General features: G+C 35.8%; 1 protein-coding gene across 1 annotated transcript; it reads left to right on the top strand.

Moving 5' to 3' along the window:
- Positions 1-5,134: 5,134 nt before the first annotated feature.
- Positions 5,135-9,121, top strand: LOC130047310 (uncharacterized). The gene is made up of 2 exons (XM_056141978.1): positions 5,135-5,176; positions 7,700-9,121. The coding sequence occupies exons 1-2, from the start codon at positions 5,135-5,137 to the stop codon at positions 9,119-9,121; spliced, it is 1,464 nt and encodes a 487-aa protein (XP_055997953.1).
- The last annotated feature ends 18,193 nt before the right edge of the window (positions 9,122-27,314 follow it).

Genomic DNA, 27,314 nt, shown 5'->3' with positions numbered 1-27,314 from the left:
CCCCTCCCCTCCCCAAGTCTCAACTGACCTGACCATTAAGGGGATGGATATTATGATAACCGTTATCAGTGCCCCCCCCCCCTAAAATTTTCAAATTTAAGGTAAATCATGGTATCTTGTTTAGAAAAATGTACTAAACGATAAAAGAAGCAATAATTTCTTCCACTCCCGGAGAAATAAATGACAAAATATTTTGATTTCTTGAATTACTTTATTTGGAGAACTTTTTAAATTTTTTTTTTTTAAACCCTTAAAATTTGCTTCATTTTATTAATTTCACCTTATAAAAAATGATAAAAAATAGTATCAAATGACTAAATAGGAGACATATTTCAAGCCCTATAAAATCTGTAAAATCCAGGAGCTTCCGGGGGCTTCTCCCCGTTGGCCCCCACCAGGACTTCGCCTCAAGGCGGCCCCAGCCCCACTGCCTCATAAAGTGGCGCCCCCGTAACTGCAATTCCTATATCCGTCCCTGGTTATGCACAAGCAATTGTCACAATACATAAGATTAAGGATATTTCTGTTGTGGAAGTAGAGAAAAATATGTTTTAATTAAGATCTAACTTAGTTCCACCCTCCTGTGACGTCATAAGATTTCACAAGGTCGATGATTTTTAAAATAAGATTTATGCATGACAGGAACATAAATTTTGTTGGAGTCTTTTTAGATAGTTATTGTAAAAAATCTTGTTGACCATAAAATATTTGAAAAGTCTAAGTTATATATGAATAATCAATTATATGTTTCAAAATATTGGATCCAGGGGCAATAACTCTGTTTTCATTAAATTATTTATCAAGTCCATTATGCGATATATTTCCTTTATTTTTCATAAACATTTTGTATATTTTTTTAAAGAAACAGTTTCATGAAATTTTTATGAATACTATTATATCGTTTTAACCAGTTTTTGAAATTTTGATAAGGAAAAATGTTTAATCAATATTGGCCCCACCATTAACCCAGATTCCATGAATTACACAACTTAGGTAGACAGCCTCGTGGACATCATAACTATGTATTTAGTTTTTCTCATACAAATGTGGGAGGAGAGAAGATATCATAAGATTTAAGACATCTCACTATATGTATATGGCCATATTGTCCCCACCTTAGGGCGTGAATCCCTGACCCAGAGGTCATGAATTTCACAATTTAGTTAGTTTTGAGAGTTTCATGGACATCATAACCATGCATTTAGTTTTTCTCACACATATCTGAGAGTAAAGAAGAGTTTCTAAGGTTTAATACATTATCACTAGAGAGCCATAATGACCCTACCTAGGGACCACAATTTTCATAATTTAGGTAGAGATCTTCATGGATATCATAACAAATATTTTTTCACATACGTCTGAGAGTAGAGAAGACTATTTATAAAGATTTAATATATCTTTACTATATGGCCTTATAGGCCCCACCCTGGAGACTGAACCCCTAGTCCAGGGTCCATGAATTTCACAATTTTGGTAAAGGGCTTCATGGACATCATAACCATGCGTTTGATTTTTCTCCCACATATGTGGTTAGGGAATATTTGGCATGTTTTGCAGTTTGTGCCCCAGCAATGAGGCTCTGGAGGAGCTAAGATCATAAATTTCACAATATACATTCCTCTTATCTCCCAAAAAACTTCACATCAAAAATGGTACACTGTAACAATTGGCCTTGTAGTTTTCAAGAAGTTAAAAGTGTATTATTGTTAACGGACGACGCACGACGACGGACGAAGACCAACGGCAATGGGTCACCTGAGTGACTCTCATGATCTAAATAAAAGTCATCGATGCAATACATACACACTGGCTCATTAAATATAGTGTATAAATACTTCACTTGACCGACTGGAATTGTTTCCTTAAAATTCTCGATTGATTGATTGATGTTTTCCGCCACACACAAAATTCTCGGGTAGGACGTTAATCAATATGCAATCAATCAATAAAATGATAATTGGTAAAGAGAAATTATAAACATTAATCATCCAAATTCACAGCTGCATAAAAATGAGAATTAAATCATTGAAGTAAATATTCCTAAGTGTGTTACCAAAGAAATAAACTTCATTTTTGAAAATGCATGAGGGTGTGAACCTCGATGCTTCAAGTCGGAATACTTCATGAAGCGCACTATCTTATATTTACCTTCTATTTACCTTCTATTTATCTTCTATTTACCTTCTATTTATCTTATATTTACCTTCTATTTACCTTATATTTACCTTCTATTTATCTTATATTTACCTTCTATTTACCTTCTACTTTCATTTCTGTCAGAAATTTACCTTATAGTTTCACTTCTGTTAGAATTCCTATCCGTTAAAACATTCGTTCTATGTCTATTAAAGTAGTTCTATATCAATGCGCGCACTTGTTACAACTGAAGATCATCAGCCAATTTCGTGATTAAACATACATGTATTGGTGCATGTAGCTAATTTTACTCTATCATTATAGCGTATTTCTTATAGATAGGATACCGGGTTTTGATACGATACAAAGTGTAAAAAAAAAATTCAATTTACTGTCGTACATTTCAGATTAATCTAAATTCGATCGATTGATATGATGATAATGACGATGAAATACTTATAAGAGTGAAGAACACCGCGAATTCTCCGTCTACATGTATTCGGTTTACTACACATGACAGAATTTTGATTTATTTGCATAAGAATTTTCTACATCGATGATATTTCTAGGAATTGTAAGAGACACAGCCTGGAATGATAAATAAATGTTTATTTCATAAAGCACACTACAGTGTCATATAGAGGACAAGCAATTAATCTATGGAGTATAAAGATGTATGTACCTGTAGCTATATGAAATCCAGAATTTATCTGGGGAAGGCTCGGGTTTATTTAGAGGCAAGTCGCATTAGGAAATCACTGTTTCCGTCTCTCTTCACACTAGAACCTGTAATAAACGATAGAAGAGAAGAAAAAAAATGGATGCCTTACGTGATAGAATAACTTGATTAATTGTGAATGACACGATGCAAAGAAACAATGTTTATTCAATTGTCTAAATTTAAAGGTACCCGCTTAAAAATCTTTTAACTTATCGAGAAAATATCATAATGAAAATGCAAAGTGCGTTGTAGACTCAATATTAATGAGGGTCTTTTTTACTTTTAATTCTACAATAACGACTATTTAATAAATACCAAAAGACAGTACAATGATTTACTTCTGAATCCTCTCCAACTTTCAAATGTTTCATGTTTCTTAAAGATGTAACGACAATTAAATATAATCAAGTGTAATTAAGCATCAAAGCAAAATTTGTTGAAACTCAATTTCACATACATGTAATTCTAATTCTTCATATATGCCATCATTTTAATTTTAAAATGTCATTTACTAATTATGCAACTTAAACATATTGCCGGATCAGTTGATAGATAGATAGATAAACATTTTAGAAGAAAACAAGACACCCACAAGGCGGTCCAAGGGACTTAGCGGTCACCTGAGCATTACATAACAAGACGGGCTGCTTGGTGGTGTAATTATTTCACTTGCAATGAACCTTTAATTTGTGCCAGCACAAACTTCGGTTTTTAATATTCCCCCTTTGAGAAATTGTGGTCCGCAGAAATATTTTTCAATGTTTTTAACCAGTGACCTTGACCTTCGCCAAATTACTTTGAGTTGTGTAATAGGAAAGTGTTTGGTATGCCAGATAAGAACTTTTATTAGCTCACCTGAACCGAAGGTTCAAGTGAGCTTTTCTGATCGCTTTTTGTCCGTCGTTTGTCTGTCTGTCTATCTGTTAAACTTTTCACATTTTCGACTTCTTCTCCAGAACCACTGGGCCAATTTCAACCAAACATGGCCAAAAGCATCCTTGGGTGAAGGGCTTTCAAGTTTGTTCAAATGAAGGGCCATGTCCGTTTATCATTTTTAAATAGAACGCTCCAAGGCGTTTGAGTGGGAAGTCAAACGGCTTGCGTGACCTAGGCTAAGTGCTGCTGATGAAATAAACCGGAATAGACGGTTCGACGTCATAAATTAAACTCCAATGGCCACTCTCTTAGCGGCGGGTAATTTAGAATACATGATCGATTAATATTGATTTAATTGTTAAGCAAGGATTTTTGTAGTTAAAGACTGTCAATTACGATATCAGTAAATGATACTTTATTCATAAAAGCAACTATGTGGTTAGAGTTGCCTTTCCATTTAAGCAAGATACAATCAATCAATCAACGCCATGAATCTCACAGTTTTGGTAGACTTTAGGCTTGAACACACCCCGTTTGTGGGAAAGGGATAGTTCCGCCTACATTTTTTAATTATCATAAATCATTTCGATATTTCATCTTTAACATTAGTGTAGAAATTAATTTATATTATCTGTTTTTCCATGTTCAGCAATATAATGATTGTGAATTCCAACATACATAAATGTAGAAGATACAGTGTGTATATTAATTTTTGTTAAACTTGATATATGTTTACCGTTATTCATATTCACCTGTACCACGTGGAGTATATATCCTTTTATTTCTTTACAACATCCGCTGTAAATCGATAGTTAAAATGACTTAAAAAGCAAATATGTATGTGATTGTATTTTATCTAGAGAAATATTTTCAAAAGGTGAAGATTTCAATTGCATGCACCTCAAAGACCAATGAATTCTTCGAGCTGTACAGGAAATTTAGCATCGCTTATCTTACACGCAAGTACTAATAAATGATTCATTTTTTATATAGAGGAAGATTTTGTGAAACATATAATAAAGAGAACTATAAAATATTTTCAATGACGTCACTTTCGTTTTAAGTATTCAATGCCTTCAGCAATCGAGGCGATTAATGCTACTTTCGTGATTCAATATGTCGAATACCATACGTATTTTATAATGAAATATGCTTATAATTCACTTAGTTTATATCGAAATTGAAAAAAAGTGAATAAAAAGATTAATATGTTAAATGTACCATAATTTCCAAGTATTTTGCCGTTATGAAACGTAAGGAAAAATGACCTAAGCTGACTTTTGGAGTCAAAAATAGACAAACGACATCTTAACTTCTGAACAGGGTCAGGCGGAAATTTAGGGGAAACCCTACATAGTGCCGGAACCGGTGTTATGAGGTATATAAAGAAAATATAACAGAATGTACTCCAAGACAAGCAAGATGTTTGGAGCACTGCTGTTGGTAAGTTTACATCAAAGAATGTTTACGTAGTCGATTTCATAGAAGAAAAAGAATCAAAATCTAACTTTTATTGCTGATTTTCAATACTCCGTCATCATTTTCATGACATCGTGAAGTAGCAAACTTAAATGCAATTAGACGTAAATTGAGTCCCAAAAAGTCATAAATTTATTATGTGTTCTAGAATTTCAAAACGCATCCCAGACGCGTGTGAAGTGAAAAATTAATTTTACCAAATTTATCATAAATAGAATGTTGTGGGTTTTTTAAATTCACCCTTAAGGAAGTATGCTACACCAGAGAAATTTGATGTAGATGAAAAGTGGAGGATATGTACAACAATATTTTGAAGTTGAAAATTTTCAAATTTACTTTATTTTGTCAAAAAATACAGTTTTAGTAGAAGGTAACCTTAAAAAAATTTAAAAACTCCTGCTGGACTCGAACTTGCGACCTACAGTTCAGCAGTCGGTATTCAAACCTACTGAGCTACTCGGCTAGGTATTTAAATGGAAAAGGAGAAGACAAATATTGCTGATATCGATTTTTTCATCCAAGGTTTTAAAGGAAGTCAGCCATTATGACGATGTAGAGTACTACCTTAAAAACTTCATTAGATTGAAGAATGTATTGAGTACTATAGATTCCATTCAAGGTGTTTACATTTACTCTTCATGCACTTTTCTTATCTATATCTTAAAACAAAACTGAAGTGGTCGAGTTTTTTGCCTTTGAGCGATAAAGATCTCATGAGTAATAACTTTTCGTCCCTTTAAATATAATGGAATGAATGCATGGAAGAGAAAGCACCTGTCATGTCGCGGACATTGTCTTGTAAGTGTAACATATTGCATCTATCATATTAATGATTTACGTATTATTGTTTACAATGCAGAAATATATGTACATGTGTATTTCATCATGTAGGTAATAATGATTATGAATATTTCACAACTACAGAGCAAAAACAGTTGCATGTGACATTAATTACAGTTAGGTTTGCTCAACTCCTGTGCAACTTTTTCATGCCAGATGGCACATACTATAAACAGATGAAGGACACTTACTACACACAGATCGAACGTCTCTGTTTTCAAATAGTTCTGTACAAAATCTGAATAAATATGCAAAACATGTAAAAATAGCAACATTCCAAACTGAATTAAGTCAAGTTGATTAAATTATTTGTGTGCACTGGTTATTAGTTTACAGAGATGACACTCTGTAATCACTTGTTCTCTTTTCACACATTGATCAAAATTGCTTTAGGTGCATCACGTTGCTAAATAAGTATCAATAAATACTCTATATCAAGGAAACTTTTAAACATGCCCTAATTTTGTCAAAAACTACGAATGTAAAATATCGAACTTTTCAAAACGAGGTAGAAAAAATTGTTTGTAGCAAATATCTTGAATATTTTACAGCATTTTAACTTTTGTTTTTTGCTTTTACTGTGTATGGAAACAGTGAAAATAATCCGACTTGCGTATATTCATTAGAAAATGATGCAAACAATCACTAGATGTTTTAAAGAGTTTATTAGCGTTTTATTTCATTTCAATTTGATGCCACATCTTAAAATTTCATTTTGCATGTGAATTGCATAATATATCATTTAGGACCCATTCAATTCTATTTTTCAGTTTGTTTTCACGAATTCGAAAATTCTGTATAACGAATTTAATTTGTAACGACAAATCATAAACTTCGTTAAAACGGATCTACTTCGTTATAACGGATTTCTTGAAATTATTGTAAAAATTTTAAATATTGAAATTGTTTTAGCATTTTTGTATTTGCCGTACCAAACTATGCAATTCATAAAAACAATTCAAATATATCATAAAGGGTTATGGAAACAGTTATAATGATTGTGTAACGCCTACCGTAACATGGAACTTAAGGTTTTAATATTCCTGTACATGTATTCCAATTCTGAAGGCAATAGACACGGCCAACTTTAAACGTACACAGGTGCATGGGTGTCTGACGAGGTCGACACAAAACGAACCCGGAACCTCCATGGTTTATATCATGGGTAACAGAACAAAATATTACTACGTTGAAAAATAATGAAACTTTCAGGAACAACAATTGATCTGCTCATAGTAATAAATAGAAATGCTCTACTGAAACGATTGATGGAGCGAGTAGGATTTCATTTACTCTAAATTAAAGTTTGTTTTACGCCTCTTCGAGAATTTTCACCAGCTGCAAGTCAATTACATGTAATACAAATTCAGACCTATACCTAGCGCTCAAGGTTGTAGCAGTGAGGATCTTTTAGCCTACTAACACTTGTCGCGACACGGGACCTCCGTTCTTAAGGTCACATCCGAAGGACCCTTAGCTCTCAATTCTAAATGACGAGCGTTTGACGAAGTACAGATTCGTCTTAGGTTTGACACAAGCGGACCTCAAACTCATGACCTCTTGGTTACGAAGCGAACGCTGTAATCACCAAACTACCACGACAGGTTTTATATTGAAGTAAGAGAGTATTCTTTTTTTCTTTTTCAGAGTGGAATTTGCACGTGTGTATTATCCCAAACAAGGTTCGGAAGTCTAGGTCCAGAATTTACTCTGGACGGCTCACCAGGAGCTACAACATGGACTATAGACACGCGACCACAACAGTTCAGTACTGGTGGCTTTTCTTCTGTTTCGGATATGCAATTACGGGGAATGAGTCCAAACGAATTTGATATGATTCAGTTTTCATCTCCTGACCAATTTCTGCAAGGCTCTCAAATTTTACAAAATCCAAACAGGAGACGACAATTTGGAGGAGGAATGTCGGATGTAATTTGGCAGCAGTCAGCCATACCATTTGGTAGCTTGTCTAGAACGCTCAACACGCCTCGGTGGATACAGGATAGCGGAACCACCCAGACCTTTGATTCCTCTCGCTTGGGCAGAAATTCAGATTCTTTTGATTTCGCGAGACTCGGTCAAATGAGCATGTTTCCAAGTTCGAGTATTCGAACCAGTTCCGTTATTTCTAACAATTTCGACAATCTATTCACCAACGAATTACCGGGAGTTAGAACTTCTCTTGGTCGTCAACGCACCGGATTTCAACGCCCTCAAAATATGGAGAACAATTTAAGTAGGTCTACATCAACTTCAAGGGTCGCGTTTGGAAGTCAAAATGATCCATCTTTGATGTCCAATATTCGTCAACGAATCGGGTTTAATCGTCAAGCTATGAACGATAACTCTAGATCTCCTGATGTACTGCACACTCAAAATGAGCTGCATAATATTAGAAATAATTCTGATGTCAATATCTTGTCGGCCAGTTTTGATCGTTTCACACAGGCACAAGATCGCTCCAGAACATCTAATATGCCGTCAATTGAAAGTATTCTTAGAAGGAATCGTCCAAGAAATCCAATTGAGAACAACCTTAATGAGAATCGTCCAAGAAATTCCATTGAAAGCATTCTTAGAGAGAATCGCCCAAGAAATTCCATTGAAAACATTATTAGCGAGAATCGCCCAAGGAATTCAGTTGAAAATATTCTTAGCGGAAATCGACCAAGAAATTCAGTTGAAAATATTCTTAGCGGAAATCGTCCAAGAAATTCAATTGAAAATATTCTTAGCGGAAATCGTCCACGAAATTCAGTTGAAAATATTCTTAGCGGAAATCGACCAAGAAATTCAGTTGAAAATCTTCTTAGCGGAAATCGTCCAAGAAATTCAGTTGAAAGTATTCTTAGCGGAAATCGTCCAAGAAATTCAGTTGAAAATATTCTTAGCGAAACTCGTCCAGGGAATGCAATGATGGATTCTCTGATGGATCCATCGATGAATCCTACACAAAACATGCGCAATATGCCTAGACCGTCCCCTCTAAGGAGGTCAGATGATGCTACCTCAAATCGATTTTCAGATAATCTCTCCCAGACGGACACATCACAACTTCTAGCACTTTGAAGTAAACAGTTATAGAATATAGAAGTGGTGGTATTTCTAAGAATATAAAGTAATATTGATAATCAAATTTATGTTTACTGCAGATACAGTATGTGCTTCATTAAATTCTATAAAGGACGATGAACAATAAACATCCTTTCTGTCCCCTGGTAAACCTCACCTTTTCAAATCTTCAAACGAAGATTAGAATTTGTTTTTCATCTTAAAAAAGATTATGTTTCATGCAATTTTAGATAATCTGTTTCTGATAATTACAGTCATTTGAAAATTTGAAATGCGTAGCATAAAAATATGTCACAATATCTCAATATTACATACACTTGTATGACTAAAATTCAGTTAAAGTGCTATTTTAGTGACTTCTTTTTCTTTCAGGAAACATAAAGCACAGCTTTAGACGAACATAATTTTACCATTACATGTGTGTGTGTGTGTGTGTTTTCGTGTGTGTGTGTGTTTTTTTGTTTTCGTGTGTATGTATGTGTGTGTGTGTGTGTGTGTGTGTACTGCAAAGGCAAATCTATGGTATGAATATAAAGTTTGCCCAGATCTGCGCTCATTGTTTACGAAATGACAAACTGCGTGCAAAAATTAAGTTTTTATGTCCAAAAATAAAAATGTTATGCTCACCACAATTCCAGTCCTGTGTCATTTTGCTTGAATTGAAAATAACAGCAGAGTTGCATCGGGATTCTTGTACAAACCATACTTAATTTGTGCACTACAAATACGAATTCTGATTTTGGTGGACAAACAGAGCTTTAATAATATATTGTCCTTTATAGATGTATGGTAAGAATGAAGATGTAACACATCTATATTGATTTCATTTTAACATATTATACAGTGCAATACATAAGCCATGTGCGTGGCTGCAACAAAGTATTTTCACATTGAAGTAAAACAGAAATGACTTTATATGAGTGGCAATCAACATGATCAAATAGGCTTAGATTTTTATGTAGTTACTGTACAAGTTTATTAATGTAAAATTATCAAATACATGTATGTCGTTTGAGAATTTGAAATGTAATGCATGGACAATATTTTATGATACATATGTTTATATTTGAATTACATAACAATTAAATTAAAATCTGAATACTGTCATCGTGAAGTGTCTTTCTGGGGTTGTGTTGTGTATAGGTCTATATTGCTGTCTTCAATGAATGCATGAAAATGCTTACTCTTTAAACAAACCACATGTTTGTTTTTAAGACAAATGTGTTAAATTCTTACGCAATCATGATTTAAATTGAAATTAAACAGTATTTTATTCCATGTATGATAATTCATAAAAGGATAGGACAGCAGGCACTGCCTTACATAAGTCCTCTCTGCGATTATGATGCTTTGAATACCTAAACATCAATTTCTCAAACCGTGTCTGTTAAAGTGCGTCATTAGAAATCATATATTTGTTTTGCTACTTTGGAATATGGACATTAAATTATGGAAAGTAATTTGATAACAAAAGTTCCATAGAAAAATGAAATTTGACTTCACGGGAAATTGCATTATGACTTTATACTAAAAAAAAAAAACCTTTTATTACAAGTAACACTGCTGTGTTTCATTACTAAACTACAATGTGTAAATGATTGATTTACCTTGCAAGAGGAAGGTGTTGTACAAGTAAAAGTACGCCATTGAATAGTCGCACAATGGCACAAATGACCCGTGTGCAGTTGTAGAAAGATATGTTGCAAAAATGATAATAAATGTTATACCCAGTGACACTGGAACCTTTTATAGATGGGTTCATGGAAAAGTTATAACAACAAGAGGCCCATGGCCACATCGCTCACCTGAATCACCTTGCCTCATATTTAAAGATGTTTCCTATATATTCCCATGTAAAACTTTGATCCCTATTGTGGTTCCAACCTACTCCCCAGAGCCATGAATGCTACAAAACTGAATCTGTACTATGTCATGAAGCTTTCATGTAAATGTAAACTTTTCTGGCCAGTGATTTTTCATCAAAAGATTTTTAATGATTTCCCCATTATATTTGTATGTAAAATTTTGATCCCCTACCCCCCGAGAACCATGATTTTTACAAACTTCAATCTTCACTATGTCAGGAAGCTTTTGTGCAATTGTAAACTTCTTTAGCCCAATGGTTCTTAAGGAGAAAATTTTTTAAAGATTTATTTCTATTTATTAGTTATGTAAAACTTTGATCCCCTATTGTGGCCCCATCCTAACCCCAGGGGTCACGAGTTTAACAAACTTAAAATCTGCATTGTGTCAGGAATCTTTCATGTAAATATCAGCTCTTCTGGCCCAGTGGTTCTTGAGAAGATTTTTAAAGATTCCCCCTATGTATTTGTATGTAAAACTTTGATCCCCTATAGTGGCCCCATCCAACACCCCGGGGCCATAATTTTACCAAACGTGAATCTGCACTATGCCAGGAAGCTAAATTTCAGCTCTTTTGGCCCAGTGGTTCTTGAGAAGATTTTTAAATGACCCCACCCTATTTTTGCATTTTTGTGATTATCTCTCCTTTGAAGGGGGCATGGCCCTTCATTTGAACAAACTTGATAGCCCTTCACCCAAGGATGCTTTGTACAAAGTGTGGTTATAACTGACCCAGTGGTTCTGAAGAAGAAGTTGAAAATGTAAAAAGTTTACAGACGGACAGACGACAGACAACAGGCGATCAGAAAAGCTCACTTGAATTTTCAGCTCAGGTGAGCTAAAACAGTGATCATTTTCATTAATCTTAATTGAGAGTAGGGTAAATATGGACCCCTGGATACATAAGAGGTGAGACCATGTGCATAGGACAATGTTTACTTTATGAGAATAAATCAGAAATCCACAGTTAAGCTAATTTCAGGATTAATTAAGTCCATATCTTTATTTTCTCTCGGACAAACATCGGCAACGCTCATTGATTGGTTGATTTTGTCACCCACACGATGTTCGTCCATGGTTTCCGGAATCATTTCTCTTAGAAAGTCTGCATCGGTTGTTTTTGAAGTTTATTTCAGTGGACAAAATCTACAGGACATCACCAATCATAATACAAAAGATGCTTTGTTTACTGCTTACAATATTGTTTACTGCTTACAATGTAAGACGAGTTCCGGGAACAGTTGTTTGGAAGGGGGGGGGGACGTCTTCAACTCCAAATTTACCTTCAGGATAAAAATGAAACTTCTGCATACGTTTTACGCAGTACTAACATCATCTTTAAGAGTCTCCTGTAAATGTGCGGTCCTCAGAAACCGATGCCCCGTGTCACAGTAGGTTTGGCACGATAAAGATCCCTCCCTGTTCAATGGTCGTAAGCGCCAAGCATAGGCATAAAATTTGAAGCCCTTCACCGGCAATGGTGACGTCGTCATATGATTGAAAACATTTTGAGTATAAAAATCTTACCAGTATTTAAAAAATTCCTTATTAAACAAATTTTATGCTTCATTAAATTCTTTGATTTCAAACTGGTAATGAATTTATTACATGACACACTGACATAAGACGCCCATGGGTCATGGTTAGCTGAGCATTTCATTTTGTGTGGGTCTGTGGGAGTATCACTGTCTTACTTGTATGTCAGCAGCTAATTACAATTTATACCTCTTGCAATAAAAAGATTAGAAAATTCAACTAAATGATTTCTTAACTCATATGTAGAATGCAATTACAGATAAAGATACATGCAATAAAAGTACACGAAAGAATGGGAAAACAGTTAAGTTTACGAAGATATATAAAGACATGGAAAATATTAATTAAATGCTAGAAATTAGCCATTTCCTTTACAGAGATATAATGAATGGATAAATAGTAAATACATGTTAATAATGATCCATCTCCTTCACGAAAAAGATACAAAAGAGGGGCAAATTAGTAAATGGAGATAAGAAATGTTAATAATGATCCATCTCCTTCACGAAAAAGATACAAAAGAGGGGCAAATTAGTAAATGGAGATAAGAAGTAATCTATCTCCTTTACGAAAAGATATGAAGGATGGATAAATACTAAACAACTGTTTTATATTCCATCTCTTTAACCAAAATATATAAAGGATAATGAATGATATGTAACACCAAGGTTGATTTTTCAAGGTTAGTAATCTGTAACTCGTTTAAAATAAGTTATAAACATTTCCTCTCCATCAATGAATGTGAATAAAGTTTTGCACTTTAAGAACGGGCAGCTATTAAAGCGATACCGCTTTGTCTTCAGCAAAAATGTAATGTAATACATGCCTATAAAATATCAAACTGTCTTTATGTCCAGACAAGTCTATCTCTGTATGTTTCTAATCAATAGTTAGACTCTGATACATGTAGCTTTAAGTGTTCGGTCATGACAACAGTACAAGAATCAACTGAATATTAAGGTAGATGTAAAAGATGTGTGAAATTCCAGACAATTGCTAAATGATATTTTAAGCAAACTATGTTCTTCCCTTAATTAATTAAATTCTTGGTTTAAGATGACGGCTGAAAAATTCGATACAGGATCCATCTGTACGGGAACTTCCCGGATTTGGCGTATACTATGTTGACCTTTTGGGTGGAAAAAAAAATTCCCAAATGGGACATACTAGTAACACACACAAAAAACCCCAGCATTGGCCCACCTTTTACTTGACCTACCTTTTACTTGGCCTACACGACATTCATTTGCTCGATTCGTCTTATGTTTAGCCACTGCAAACCGAAAATTGACCCGAACTAATTTTTTTAAAAAACTCATTGGTTAGATTTTTTGGATATTTCATAGATTTTAATTTCCCAAGAAGGATTCTGGTGGTATAGTTGCTTGCTTGCTGTTTTTATTATGCCCCCGATCAAGATCGGGGGTATATTGTTTTTGTCATGTCTGTCATTCTGTCTGAAACTTTAACCTTACTAATAACTTTTGAACAGTAAGTGCTAGATTGATTGATTGAATATTGTTTAACGTCTCTCTTGAGAGTATTTCACTCATATGGAGACGTCACCACTGCCGGTGAAGGACTTCAAAATTTAGGCCTATGCTCGGCGCTTATGACCATTGAGCAGGGAGGGATCTTTATCGTGCAACACCTGCTGTGACACGGGACCTCGGTTTTTGCGGTCTAATCCGAAGGACCGCCCCATTTAGTCGCCTCTTACGACAAGTAAGGGGGTACTGAGGACCTATTCTTACCCGGATCCCTACGAGACTAGAGTTTTGATATTTCACATGAGTATTCCTTGTGACAAGACCTTTCCGTGGGTACCAATATTTGTGACCCTGACCTTGGAGTTTGACATACTTTGTGAAAACTTTAACCTTGCTAATTACTTTTGAACAGGAAGTGCTAGAGCTTTGATATTTCACATGAGTATTCCTTGTGTCAAGACATTTCCGTGAGTACCAACATTTTTTACCCTGTGACCTTGGCCTTGGAGTTTGACCTACTTTTCGAAAACTTTAACCTTGCCAATATCTTTTGAACAGTAAGTGCTAGAACTTTGATATTTCAGATGAATATTCCCTTTTTAACCCTGTGACCTTGACTTTGGAGTTTGACCTACCTTTAAAATTTTGACATAGGTCAAAACTTCTAAATGGTAAATATTAGAGCTTTCATATTGCGCATGAACATTTCTTGTGACAAGATCTTTCTATTGGTACCAAGATATGTGTCCTTGTGACGTTGGCCATTTTTGGAATTGGCCATTATCGGGGGCCGCCGTAAAATGGCTGAAATATTGCCAAAACGGCGTATAACTCCGATCAATCGATTAATCAATCAATCCATCAATCGGATATGGAGACGTCACCATTGCCAGTGAAGGACTGCAAAATGTAAGCATATGTTCGTCACGTACTGCCTTTGAGCAAGGAGACAAGCAAATGGTACTGAGGACCTACATGTATTTTAATCCGGATCGAATATATTCATCAAATCGACAGTATCTAAAATATACGTACATGTAATACACACAACTACATACACAATATAATACCTAATTCACACAGTACAGTATAATACGTGTTATAATACGCAATATTCACAGACGTATAATACGTAATACGCACACAGTAAATACGTAATACGCACAGAGTATAATACGTAATACGCACACAGTAAATACGTAATATACACAAGTATGATGCATGAATTATATTTCATCTATATAATGTTAGCTGTGCAAAATATAAATCAAAGTTTTGGAGTGATTGTGATGCAGTTCGTTATACCATATAATACATGTACCAACTTGGTTTGATTTGAAGGTCGCGAATAAACGTTTAATGCATATATTTTGTGGACATTCACTTCCAAACATAAACAAACGTAAACCAAAAACCACAGGAACCGCTGCGGTACCAGAATGTCAAATACTTATGAATGATGAGTATTGTGAAAAAGTAAACACTTGAACGCTCATATATCAATGGAAATCTTTCTCACTTTAATTCCACCTTGATCATACTTGACATTTCTGTCAACCACCACATTGTCGGAAGTAATGACAGACAATTGTAGTGGATAGTAATGGTAGAATATAAAACAACGAGATTCATTGTTTAAATTTAAAAATTCAAATACACAGAGGAAGAAGAATTATGAACTAATCAGTACAACATTTCGTATCAAATCGATTGATAATCGTATACTGTTTCGTGACCCATGGTGTCGCGCTGACTCTTGTAGTGAGAGATGAAAATATGAAGATAATGATCTCATAAATCCCATAAATAATACAAAATTGAGAGTAGGGCAATCATGGACCCTGGAAACACTAGAGGTGTGATTAGGTGCCTAGGAGGAATAAGTATCTCCTGTTAATTGTTAGCATTCGTCGTGAGCCATATATTGTCATCAGGTAAACTGAGTAATCCGTAGTCACAATCAATATGTAAAGAGCGGTCTAACAATTCTTATGAATGGCGTCAGATATCATTTTCGTGATAGTGATAGGCTGTACATGCAAATTAGATTATTGTAACGACCATAGAGTTGGGGGGGGGGGGGAATGCTGACTTTAAACGAGTTTGTAGAAACCTCTTAACATCAACTTATTTGTCAGTTGTCTGCTTCGATTTAGAAATTTATCATACGCAGAACATGCTCTAGTGTATCGACTTAGTTTGGAGACATACATTGTAAACATCAAATGCAGATGATAATGAAATTATATCGCTACATAAATTTCGGAAGCTGACGATGGAGAAACAGATGATGTACCACTTGTCATAATGTTGCTCTGTTTGATTAAATGGATTACATTTAGAAATTCATATACTTTTACTTCTTTTATAAATCATCGTTGTTTCTATCAATAAAAGTAAGATCCGTGTAAATGCAGCCCCCCCCCCCAAAAAAAAAAATTATGGTGACATATTTCTGTATATGTAACAATGATAAAGAAAGAACGACGCGTCTGTGAAACGAATAGAATTTTCCCGACTATGACCAATTGTGGGCAAAAGTACTTTGACAGTCATGAATAATCTTGACTGTTATCAGTCGTACATCTTTCAAATTGGCTTTTCAGTTCAACTTTCCCTATATACATTTAGTTCAGAATTGATAATCAATAGGGACAAAGAGACGCACATACATGTACCAAAAAAAAAAGCAACATACCCCAGAAACCCGAAACACTTGCATCATTTGACATCATCGTTCCTACGAATGGGAATGAGACGGTACATGACATATAACGGTATGTACAATGTACCTGTATATACTCTGTTCGGTATATTCACTGTATTGATTAAAGACATATGATTACCTTGCAGGTTTTCAATGAAATGCACGTTGATGATAAATCATTGGTCGTCGTCAGAATGTATGTGACTTAGAATTTTTCTTCTTCAGACTATAGATAAACAAAACCAAATATTTTGATTTTCTTTTATATCGAGATATCAAATCAAACAGGATAAGAAAAGCATTCAGTTTTAAACAAAACGTGTTTATTCAACATTCAAGATGAATGTACAACATGGCTTCTTGCCAGTACACAAAACGGGGACATAATTGCATTCTAAAGCGACAAAATCCCGCACTTCGAATTAATAAATATTAAACTCTCGTCTCAACAAAACCGAGATTCAGATCCAATCAATTGACAACAGAATAATTTACTTTTGATAGACCAATTAGTCTTCAAAACTGAATTAAACAATCAACACGAAAAAGTGAAGAGAATGCATGAATAGTGACCAGTCTCAGAAATCCTATAAAGGCTATAAATTTGAGAGCAGGGCAAACACGGACCCCTGGAAACACCAGATGTGTGATTTTGTGAAAAGGGGAAGTAAGCATCCTCTGTTGACTATGGAATCCAGATAGGGCCACGTAGTTCACTATCGCACCATCGCACCATCGAGGATTGGGTCGATGGTGCGATGGCGCGATAATGCGATGACGATGGCGCGATAGTGCGATGACGATGACGCGATGGTGCGATAGCGCGATGACGATGGTAAGATGGCGCAATAATGCGATTGCGATGGAGCGATACTACGATGACGCGATGGTACGATGACGATGATGCGATAACGCGATACCGATGGCGCGATGGCACAATGACGGTATCGCGTTATCGCATCATCGTACCATCGTGTCATCGCAGTATCGCTCCATCGCACTATCGCACCATCGTTATCGCATTGTCGCGTCATCTTACCATCGCGCTATCGCACCATCGCCATCGTATTATCGCGGCATCACACCGTCGACCCAAACCTCGATGATGCGATGGTGCGATAGTGAACTACGTGGCCCTATCCGGATTCCATAGTTTCAGGTTAGTTTACAAAGATTTCGCACCTAAACGCTAAAGTTTCCAACACATTTAAATTTGAAAAACCATTTGTTTCGCCTCAAGTGTAATATTTGCAGTATTTTATACCGATATGCACATTTTTCTTCACCTTTGATTCATTTATTGATTGTATATTGTTTAACGTTCCTCTCGAGAATTTTTCACTCATATGGAGACATCACCATTATCGGTGAAGGGCTGCAAAATTTAGGCATATGCTCGGCGCTTATTGCCTTTGAGCAGGGAGGGTTCTTTATCGTGCCACACCTGTTGTGACACGGGACCTCGGGTTTTGTGGCATCATCCGAAGCACCGCCCCATTTAGTCGCTTCTTACGACAATCAAGGGGGATTGAGGACCTACTGTAACCCGGATCCCTACTGGACTCCTGAAGAAGAATGGAGTACATGACATAAAGTCTGCACCACATCACCTTCCGTCTGAAAGGAAATCGTGGCAAGCGAGACAGGGACTCTGAACTCAGAAACGTATGGAATCCGGATAGGGCCACGTAGTTCACTATCGCACCATCGAGGTTTGGGTCGATGGTGCGATGGTGCGATAATGCGATGACGATGGCGCGATAGTGCGATGACGATGACGCGATGGTGCGATAGCGCGATGACGATGATAAGATGGCGCAATAATGCGATAACGATGGTGCGATAGTGCGATGGAGCGATACTACGATGACGCGATGGTACGATGACGATGATGCGATAACGCGATACCGATGGCGCGATGGCACAATAACGGTATCGCGTTATCGCATCATCGCCATCGTACCATCGTGTCATCGCAGTATCGCTCCATCGCACTATCGCACCATCGTTATCGCATTGTCGCGTCATCTTACCATCGTCATCGCGCTATCGCACCATCACGTCATCGTCATCGCGCCATCGTCATCGTATTATCGCGGCATCACACCGTCGACCCAAACCTCGATGATGCGATGGTGCGATAGTGAACTACGTGGCCCTATCCGGATTCCATATGAAACACTCAAATCTAAATCTTCAGATTTCGCATCCCTTCATCAAAGTTTCGAAAAAACAATTAACAAGAAACTCTTGCGTTTATATGCATTACTGGTACGAAATAACTCAAAAGATTTGAAACATGGAAGTCAGAGAACAAATGAAAATATATATATATATTTTTGTTGCCATGTTTATTTACTACATGAAGGTAATGGACGTTTTACAGCATAAATCTTGTAAATGCCCGAAATATCACCAAGGTTTGAATCTTTCTCCCATTGCAAAAATGGTTACCATAGCAAAAATAGGCCGCATGCATTTGTAATTCCATTTTCTATATGTTCATAAGATTTCTATAATCTTAATCTAAGGAAGATAATACAAACATGTGGTATTCGTTACATAAACGCCATGTCATTTAGCGATATACCTTCATTTTCTGGTGTGCGTCGTAACACAAATTGATGATTTTGAGACCTATTTATAATTATAATGGAGGTGAGATTTTGAACTTTACATGTCAAAAATATCCATCGTTTTGCCAAATGGAAGATTCTTGCTTTATTATTTTTTTTAGCTTAACATGTTGTTTATCTTCCATTACAGAGAACTAGCTACCCAGAAATAAAACATTCTAAAAAATATACTGTTTCTTTATAGCTGCAAATATACCGTGGATATATCATTTATAAACATTAAACGGTTCGTCTTTTATTACTTTTGCGGCTGATGCGATGTCGCGTTTTGATACATGATTTCCGTAACACGTTTTAAATAATAATAATAGACCATTGTCACGGCAAATATCAAGCGGTATTATTACCAGGGTTGCATAGTTGATGAAGACGCGTTCTTAATATGGAACAAACAATCAAATAGAACCGCAGACAGAGAAAAATAATTGAAAGACTGACCACCGTAACTTCCAACCTCCATAACAATGGTTTCCAAATAATGGGACTGTAAAGCAAAATATAGCATTATGTAAATGGAAAATCAAGGAAAAATAGATATACAATATACACAACATTATGTATATCTTATATGAATAATGAAGTTATGCACCTGCTATTTTGATTGAGATATTTTAATATTCAAGGAAGGTATAGGTATTTTTATTTTATTTTGAGGGTGGTGGTGGTGTTATCAGTTTCCGTAGTATATTTTAACAACCAATGAACTAATTTTATTAATTTTTTTGGTATATATTATGTATATAATGAAGTTGTGCTCCTGTCATTTTTGAGATTCATTAACATTCAAGGAAATCATGGATATTTTCATTTTACGGGTGTTTTTCAATTCTATTCACTTCAGTCACTTTCTTTTAGATTTTGTAATGATCTGTTCTTTCACAAACACTATTGCATTAGTTTAGGAGAGGGTACAATGGAATCATCAGTCCATTTGTCTGTCTGTCTGCCCGTCTGTCTGTAGGTGATTTTGTTGATAAATGATATGCTGTTTTCTGGCTCATGTACGCTGAATAGTAGTTATCCATGTAATATTATTCAGAAATAGGGCGCAGTGTTGTGGATTCTGAATACAAAATTATCGTAACATTTTAATACACGATAAATATCTGTTTAACATTACTGCTACTGATATTTAATTAGAAGGTTAGTCAGATGAAACAGAAATTCCTTTTGCATTAGAAATAACTTATCAACAAATCCCGCAGAAAACATTTTCATCCCGCAGAAACACATCGTAACTTTTAAAATGCGTAGCAATAACGACCCACCCATTGGCGGCCCGTAACAAACATGGATCCCTGGACATGCCAGAGGTGGGATCAGGTGCTTAGGAGGAGTAAGCATCCCCTGTCAACTGGCCAAATCTGCCGTGAGCCTTAATTCTCGATCGGATAAACGGAATAATCTGTAGTCCAAATCAGAGTGTAAAGAACTGCTTCAGTTGGTATGAAACATGTCAGACAGCGTTTTTTTCAAATTTTTTTTTTATTATGTCAGACAGATTTTTATGCATTTCAGCACCTTTGAGCGTACATAGTGTATGAAAAGGGTGCTATGTAAATATGGTATTATTATTATTATTTTATCCAATGACAGGCTGTATTGGTAAATTCTATCGTTATAATGATCATAGAATTTGACTTTAAACGAGACTGTTGAGACCCCTTTAACATCAACGTATATGTCAGTAGGCTGCTTTGATTGAAAAACTGACCATAAACAGAAAAAGCTTTTGTGTATCGAATAAGTTGAGAGATATAAACACCATATACAAGTGATAATGGAATATTGCTGCATAGCTATGGGAAGTTGACGATGGAGAAGCTGAAGTAATCGCGTTTGTCATACAGTTGAGTTGTTAATTTGCCATTAACGTTAAAATTTATATTTTTACATAAAAAAATGAATTCACACAAGTTTGGAACGTTTACATTTTGAAGTGATTTAGCATGGTCTTCATTAATTATTGTCAGTGGTTTTTGGATAGGAGATTTTCAAAGATTATAATAATTTATATTCCAATATCAGAATTTGATTTCCTATTGTTGCATCATCCTACCATCTCCCCCCACCCGGAACATGATTTGGAAAAACTTTAATTTGCAGTACATTGGGATGCTTGCATGTTGATATATCTTATCATGGTCACGTGTTTCTTGAGAAGAGTTTTCCTATATACATGTATTCCTAAATAAAACTCAATTCCCTATCTAGCCCCACCTTACCCCTATGGGTCATGATTTAAACAAATATAAATTGTTGACTTTTTATCCATGTTTGCATATCGATATGACTGATCTTGGCACTTTTACTCTTAAGAAAAGGACTTTTTAAAGATTTTCCTTATATCCCATATAAAAATCTGTTCCTTTTTTGTGGTTTCAACCTATAACCGGGGCCATGATTTGAACAAACGTGAGTGTGCATCATGTAAACTATATATACCTGAGGATATTTGCACGTTAATATGAAATTGGCCCTGTAGTTCTGAAGAAGAACTGAAAGAATTCAGTTGACAGACAGACGGACGCCGGACAAAAGGTGACATAAAAACTCACTTGAGCTTATAGGTCAGGGCCCGGTTTTTCGAAAGCTGGTTAACTTTAACACAGTGTTAACTAGGTTTTAACTTCTGTGTTAAAGTTAACCATGTGATTAACTGTTTTTCAAAATGCGAGTTTGCGTTAACACTGTGTTAACGTTGTGTTAACTTTAATCCACCTCCAGTATCTGTGTTAAGTCTTAACACAGTGGTTAAAAATGGCTGCCGACTTCATTTTCTGTCCGCCTCAGACCAAAAATCATGAAAATTTCAAAGGCTCAGACATTCTGAGGTGTGTATATTGATGCTGAACTAGGACGGTGTGTTGTTTATGTTGTCATAAATAGATATATATTCGTCAAATCTCATGAAATTTACCTAAGGGGAACAGCTAATGGAAAAACTACTACAGTTGGATGATAGTGTTACACTTTTCTGTCAGTGGCAATATCTTGCATGCATCTACAGATACGTTCGGCCTTTCAGGGGTGGGGGTGGGGGTTGTCAATAAAACTCGTATTATATTCACTTATATGAAATCCTGCAACAGGACCCATGTTTAAGATGTAATTTTACCTATATTTTGGCTTCCAAATGTCAAAGTGCATGCAGGCCCTTGTCTGCACTGGCCTTGACCTTTTGAAAATGCCTTGTATCATTTAAAACTGATTCAAATGAAGATTTGCATGCATGAAACGTACATACATGTATTTTCTTTTTTGGAGGCTATCTAATATGAACAGTATTCAATTCAGGCTAATACAGAATAGTTGTTAACACAAACTTAGGAAGAAGAGTTTTTCATTGTTGATATTCCAGATTAGTCTCCCTTAGTAGAAATGGAGTGGTGGATCAAGTGTTATGTTTAAAATAAAAAGAATATTAAAATAAATAAATGCATAAAAAGAACATAGATATCAAATGCTATAGACATGTATGTGAACAGACTATCATAAGGTAAGTTAATTTATCATTTTCTTCATGAATATTTTTAACTGTTGTAAGACTCCAAAGTGTGATGGGACTCCAAAGTGCGATGGTCATGCCAAACCCCGATGGTCTGCGCCAAACCCCGATGGTGTGACACGCCAAAGTGCGATGGTCCACACTCATGCGCCAAAGTGCGATGGTCTGACACGCCAAAGTGCGATGGTGTGACACGTCGAAATCCATTGGTTTCTAAACGACATCGTGTTTTGGTACAGACTGTACCAACCGTGTGTTGTTTCACCAAAATATCAGTGCAAAATCCATGCATAAAAAATAAGAAGTTCAACTTATTTCATTACCATCTAGTTGTCGTGTTATTAAACACAAAATTTTCCAACACGAAATTGTGTAGAATGTTTTGCATTATAGCATATCCCCAGGATTTTATTACGTGTACGTCACAAGTAATAAATGATCATGAATTAAAGAATGTTTGGGCGAAGTAGATAGTTCGACAACAAATGTACTTCGCCGTTCTCACTATCCTCAACCTTGTATACCTTGCCGTTGCTGTCGTCCGTGTTGCATTTCTTCGGTTTTATTTTGAAAGACGTTAAGAATGACGTCACAATGACGTGACGTCACAAACGTTACTGAACTCTGCACCATCGGACTTTGGCGTGGCCATTGCACTTTGGCGTCCGTAATGTTAACAAACTATCGCACTTTGGAGCGACCATCGCACTTTAGAGTCTTACATATATAAAGAAGTTAGATATTCTTAGAAATTTTTATAGGCTAGCATCGTCGTTAAACCCTTCCCATAAATTTTGTCCAATTATGAATCAAACAATATAGAAAACCATATGTTTTATTTCCTAGTTCAAAACATGTAGCACCCCACCCCCTTATTCTGACAACATACGTTTACTGTTATTTTTACATACAAAGTCTGACACCACCCTTCCCCGTTTTTTCATATCATAGCACCAGTGATTGGTAATTGAAATTTTACTGATAAAGGATGACCCCCCCCCCCTCCCCAATCGCGCAACTTAGGATTTTAGGTTCGGCCCATACAGAACAACTCATTTTAGGTGGGGGAGGGGGGGTATAAATTATTTTGTTTTGGCTTGTCAAGTATTTTCAAACAATTGTGAAGTCAACTTGTCCGACTCCCTATAAAACCCCACTTTGATAAACTATTCAATGAGCCTGCTTTCTACAACATACATGTAAGCACCGTTGTTCTCAACTAGGCTTCTAAAGGACTAGTGTATATCATATAATGCTCTAATACCTCTATGATTATTCAAATTGAATAGACTAATGAATGCATGTATACAAGTATAAGTGCATGGCTCACAGTCACTGTCATGTATTTCGAAACTAACCAATACATGAACATTCCATCAGCTATCTACCGCAAACAAGACTTTTATTTACTCCTGCATTCTTATTGTTTTACATAGGAAGTACATGTGCATTATGGGTAATCAAATGATTAGCAAATGGTTAACTCGGTTAACACAGTGTTAACTAACCAATGTGTTAGATTGCTTTCGAAAAACAGAATTTAACCATTGTGTTAGCTAATCACTTGGTTAGGAGTTAACATTGCGTTAAACTTAACCACTGTGTTAAAGTTAACCAGCTTTCGAAAAACCGGGCCCGGGTGAGCTAGAAAGTGAGGAAATGGGATTTCTGACAACATTACCGTGCATTACTTGCTTCCTGAATTGACCGCAGTGCACGATTCCACGTTATTGATATTATGGTCTATCAATTTACATACATACGTCTCCATTCTGCAATCTTGTGGCTTTAAACTTTATAAACTTTTCTTACTAATTAGACTTGACATTTCAGAAGATTTTTACCAAAACAATATAATATAATTGTTCAACAAAGAAGTGTTTCTTGGGAAATTTTGATTACCAGTGCATTTGTCACTCTGTCTTAACATAGAATTGGAATTTATCGCTGTACATAAAGAAAGTTTCATTGGATTAATATTATGTTATTTATGTAATAAATAACTGTTTCGAGTCCTGTTTATTCACGAATATCAAACAGGGCAAGTGTGTTGGTTGGGCGAGATCCTTCCACATATTCATTTGTGTTTTAAAAACACATTCCTAAAGACAAATCAATATGTCTAAAAAGTACCGAAGGAAAATTTCGTGTCTTGGGTTTACCTGTACTTTCTATATTCGATGAACTTCGGGAATTTCCAAAGTAATGAACAAAACATAGGTTTCGCTTCTGTCTGAGACAACGTAGTCATCAGGATATACGGTCGATACAATGTTGATGAAATAATTCTGAAGAATAAACCAATGTGAATAAAATCTAGCTTTCTAGAAATCCCTTTACTATGTCTACAGAAAGACGTATTCAACGAAAGCAGTACAAGCTGTAACTGACGGCAAATAAGAACAAATATTTAACATATTTGAGATTGAATGTACATAACTTCATAGAATCAGAGTAAATCTGAAGCAATAAACTCGTGAATTCATCAGAAAATATCAATTCATGAATCATTGTCATCCAATCAGTAATCCCTGCCTGTAATCTCCGTTGTGCATTGATCTCAAAGGTCACCAGTTCGGATAAAAAAAGCAAAAGAGAGGCACTGGGCACGTGTCAGATTTGTAAAGAATTTTAACAGGCCAATTTTATAGAAAATTCACTATCAAAATTTCATTTCAGTGGCACATTTACGTAATTATTACTTTTTAAAAACACTTATATAGTACTTCTAGTCATTCATGAAACGTTGTCATATTTTAAACAAACGACACCATTCTCTCACCAGAGGGCGCGCTAACGACCTCTGGTGAGAGATTGAAACGACACGTGCAGTTACTCTCCTCAGTTTCCGTCTTTGTACATGCAAGGTGAAGATAACGAACAGTGATCAATCTCATAAATCCTACAAGCAATACAAAATAGATAGTTAGGCAAACACGGACCCCTGGACACACCAGAGGTGGGATCAGGTGCCTAGGAGGAGTAAGCATCCCCTGTTGACCGGTCACACCCGCCGTGAGCCCTATATCCTGATCAGGTAAACGGGAGTTATCCGCAGTCAAAATCAGTGTGCCAAGAACGGCTTAACAATCGGTATGAAACACGTCAGACAGCATTTGACCCAATGCGAGGTTGTATTGATGAACTAGATCGTTATAACGACCATAGAATTTGCGAAATGCTGACTTCAATCGAGACTGTTGAAATCCCTGTACCATCAACTTGTTTGTCAGTAGCTTACCTCGATTTAAAAACTGACTATACCCAGAACAAGCTCTTGCATATCGAATCAGTTGAGATATATAAACACCATATGCAGGTGATAATGGAATATTGCTACATGTATATTAACTCGGTCTCAACAACCCGATTATATTCGGTAATCAGCGTACGACGCAATGGCGGTTTATACGAAATGTTCATTGTAGGTATGCTCTCAACCAATATTCCGTTGTTTATTTTGCTGAATTTTTCTTCAGATTTTGGGGATTATATCAGTTAGACCGATAAGTGTTATTTGGTGCATTATTTAATACTTGCTAAAACATAATTTCATTTACTATAGAAAACCTTCAATGCTGTTGTCACCTAGAGTAAAATCTTTGATAGTTTGACGTACTATGGAAATAACTTTACACAAATCAGCCAGCAGCACAACTTTATGACAAACGAGATGAATTCTCCATGGTAAACCTCCCATATTTATGTAGCAATATTCCATTATTACCAGTATATGGTGTGTATGTCTCTCAACTGAACTGATAGCATGTTCCGTATATGATCAGTTTTAGACCGAGGCAGGCTAATGAAATAGATTTAGAATCGTGACATTATAAGAATGACATTTGGCCACATTCTTTTTAAAACTAAGGATATGTGGTAGTAGTATATTTTATAGATCATGAATGCACATACATTTCAAAAGTAAAATTTAATATATTTGTTTGAAAAGTTTAGACCGTTTAAAGTGGGTAAAGGTGTGACATTAAGAAAGAAAATATAGCACATTTTTGTACATGAGCATGGTGTCGATAACGATCAGTGATGAATCTCATAAATCCTACAATGAATTCGAAATCACAAACACGGAAAACACGGACCCTGGATACACAAGGGGACACGACGAGTAAAGATCCCCTGTTGACCGTTCACACCAGCCATTGTGGTTGGAAAATGGAGCAATCCATAGTAAAAATCAGTATGTAAAGAACGGCCTAACAATTAATGTGAAACACATCAGACAGATCATCATAATGACCATAGATTCTGTGAAATAATGACTTAAAACGAGACTGTTGAAACACATGTAACACCAACTTATTTGTCAGGAGCCTGCCTCGATTAAAAAATTGATCGTACGCAGAACACGCTTTAGCGTAACGAATCAGATGAAAGACATAAACACCATATGCATGTTATAATGGAATATTGCTACATAAATATGGAAAGT

The sequence above is a fragment of the Ostrea edulis genome, chromosome 6, assembly GCF_947568905.1.
Source record: "Ostrea edulis chromosome 6, xbOstEdul1.1, whole genome shotgun sequence".
NCBI classification, from domain to species: domain Eukaryota; kingdom Metazoa; phylum Mollusca; class Bivalvia; order Ostreida; family Ostreidae; genus Ostrea; species Ostrea edulis.
The sequence above is the reverse complement of the archived record's forward strand: the minus strand, read 5'-3'. Positions and strand labels throughout refer to the sequence as shown.

What these genes read in the sequence shown, in the direction of transcription:
- LOC130047310 (XM_056141978.1), top strand. Translation starts at nt 5,135, where the DNA reads ATGTACTCCAAGACAAGCAAGATGTTTGGAGCACTGCTGTTG. An exon ending in TGTTTGGAGCACTGCTGTTG is followed by an intron (nt 5,177 to 7,699) that starts GTAAGTTTACAT and finishes TTTCTTTTTCAG; the next exon opens with AGTGGAATTTGCACGTGTGT.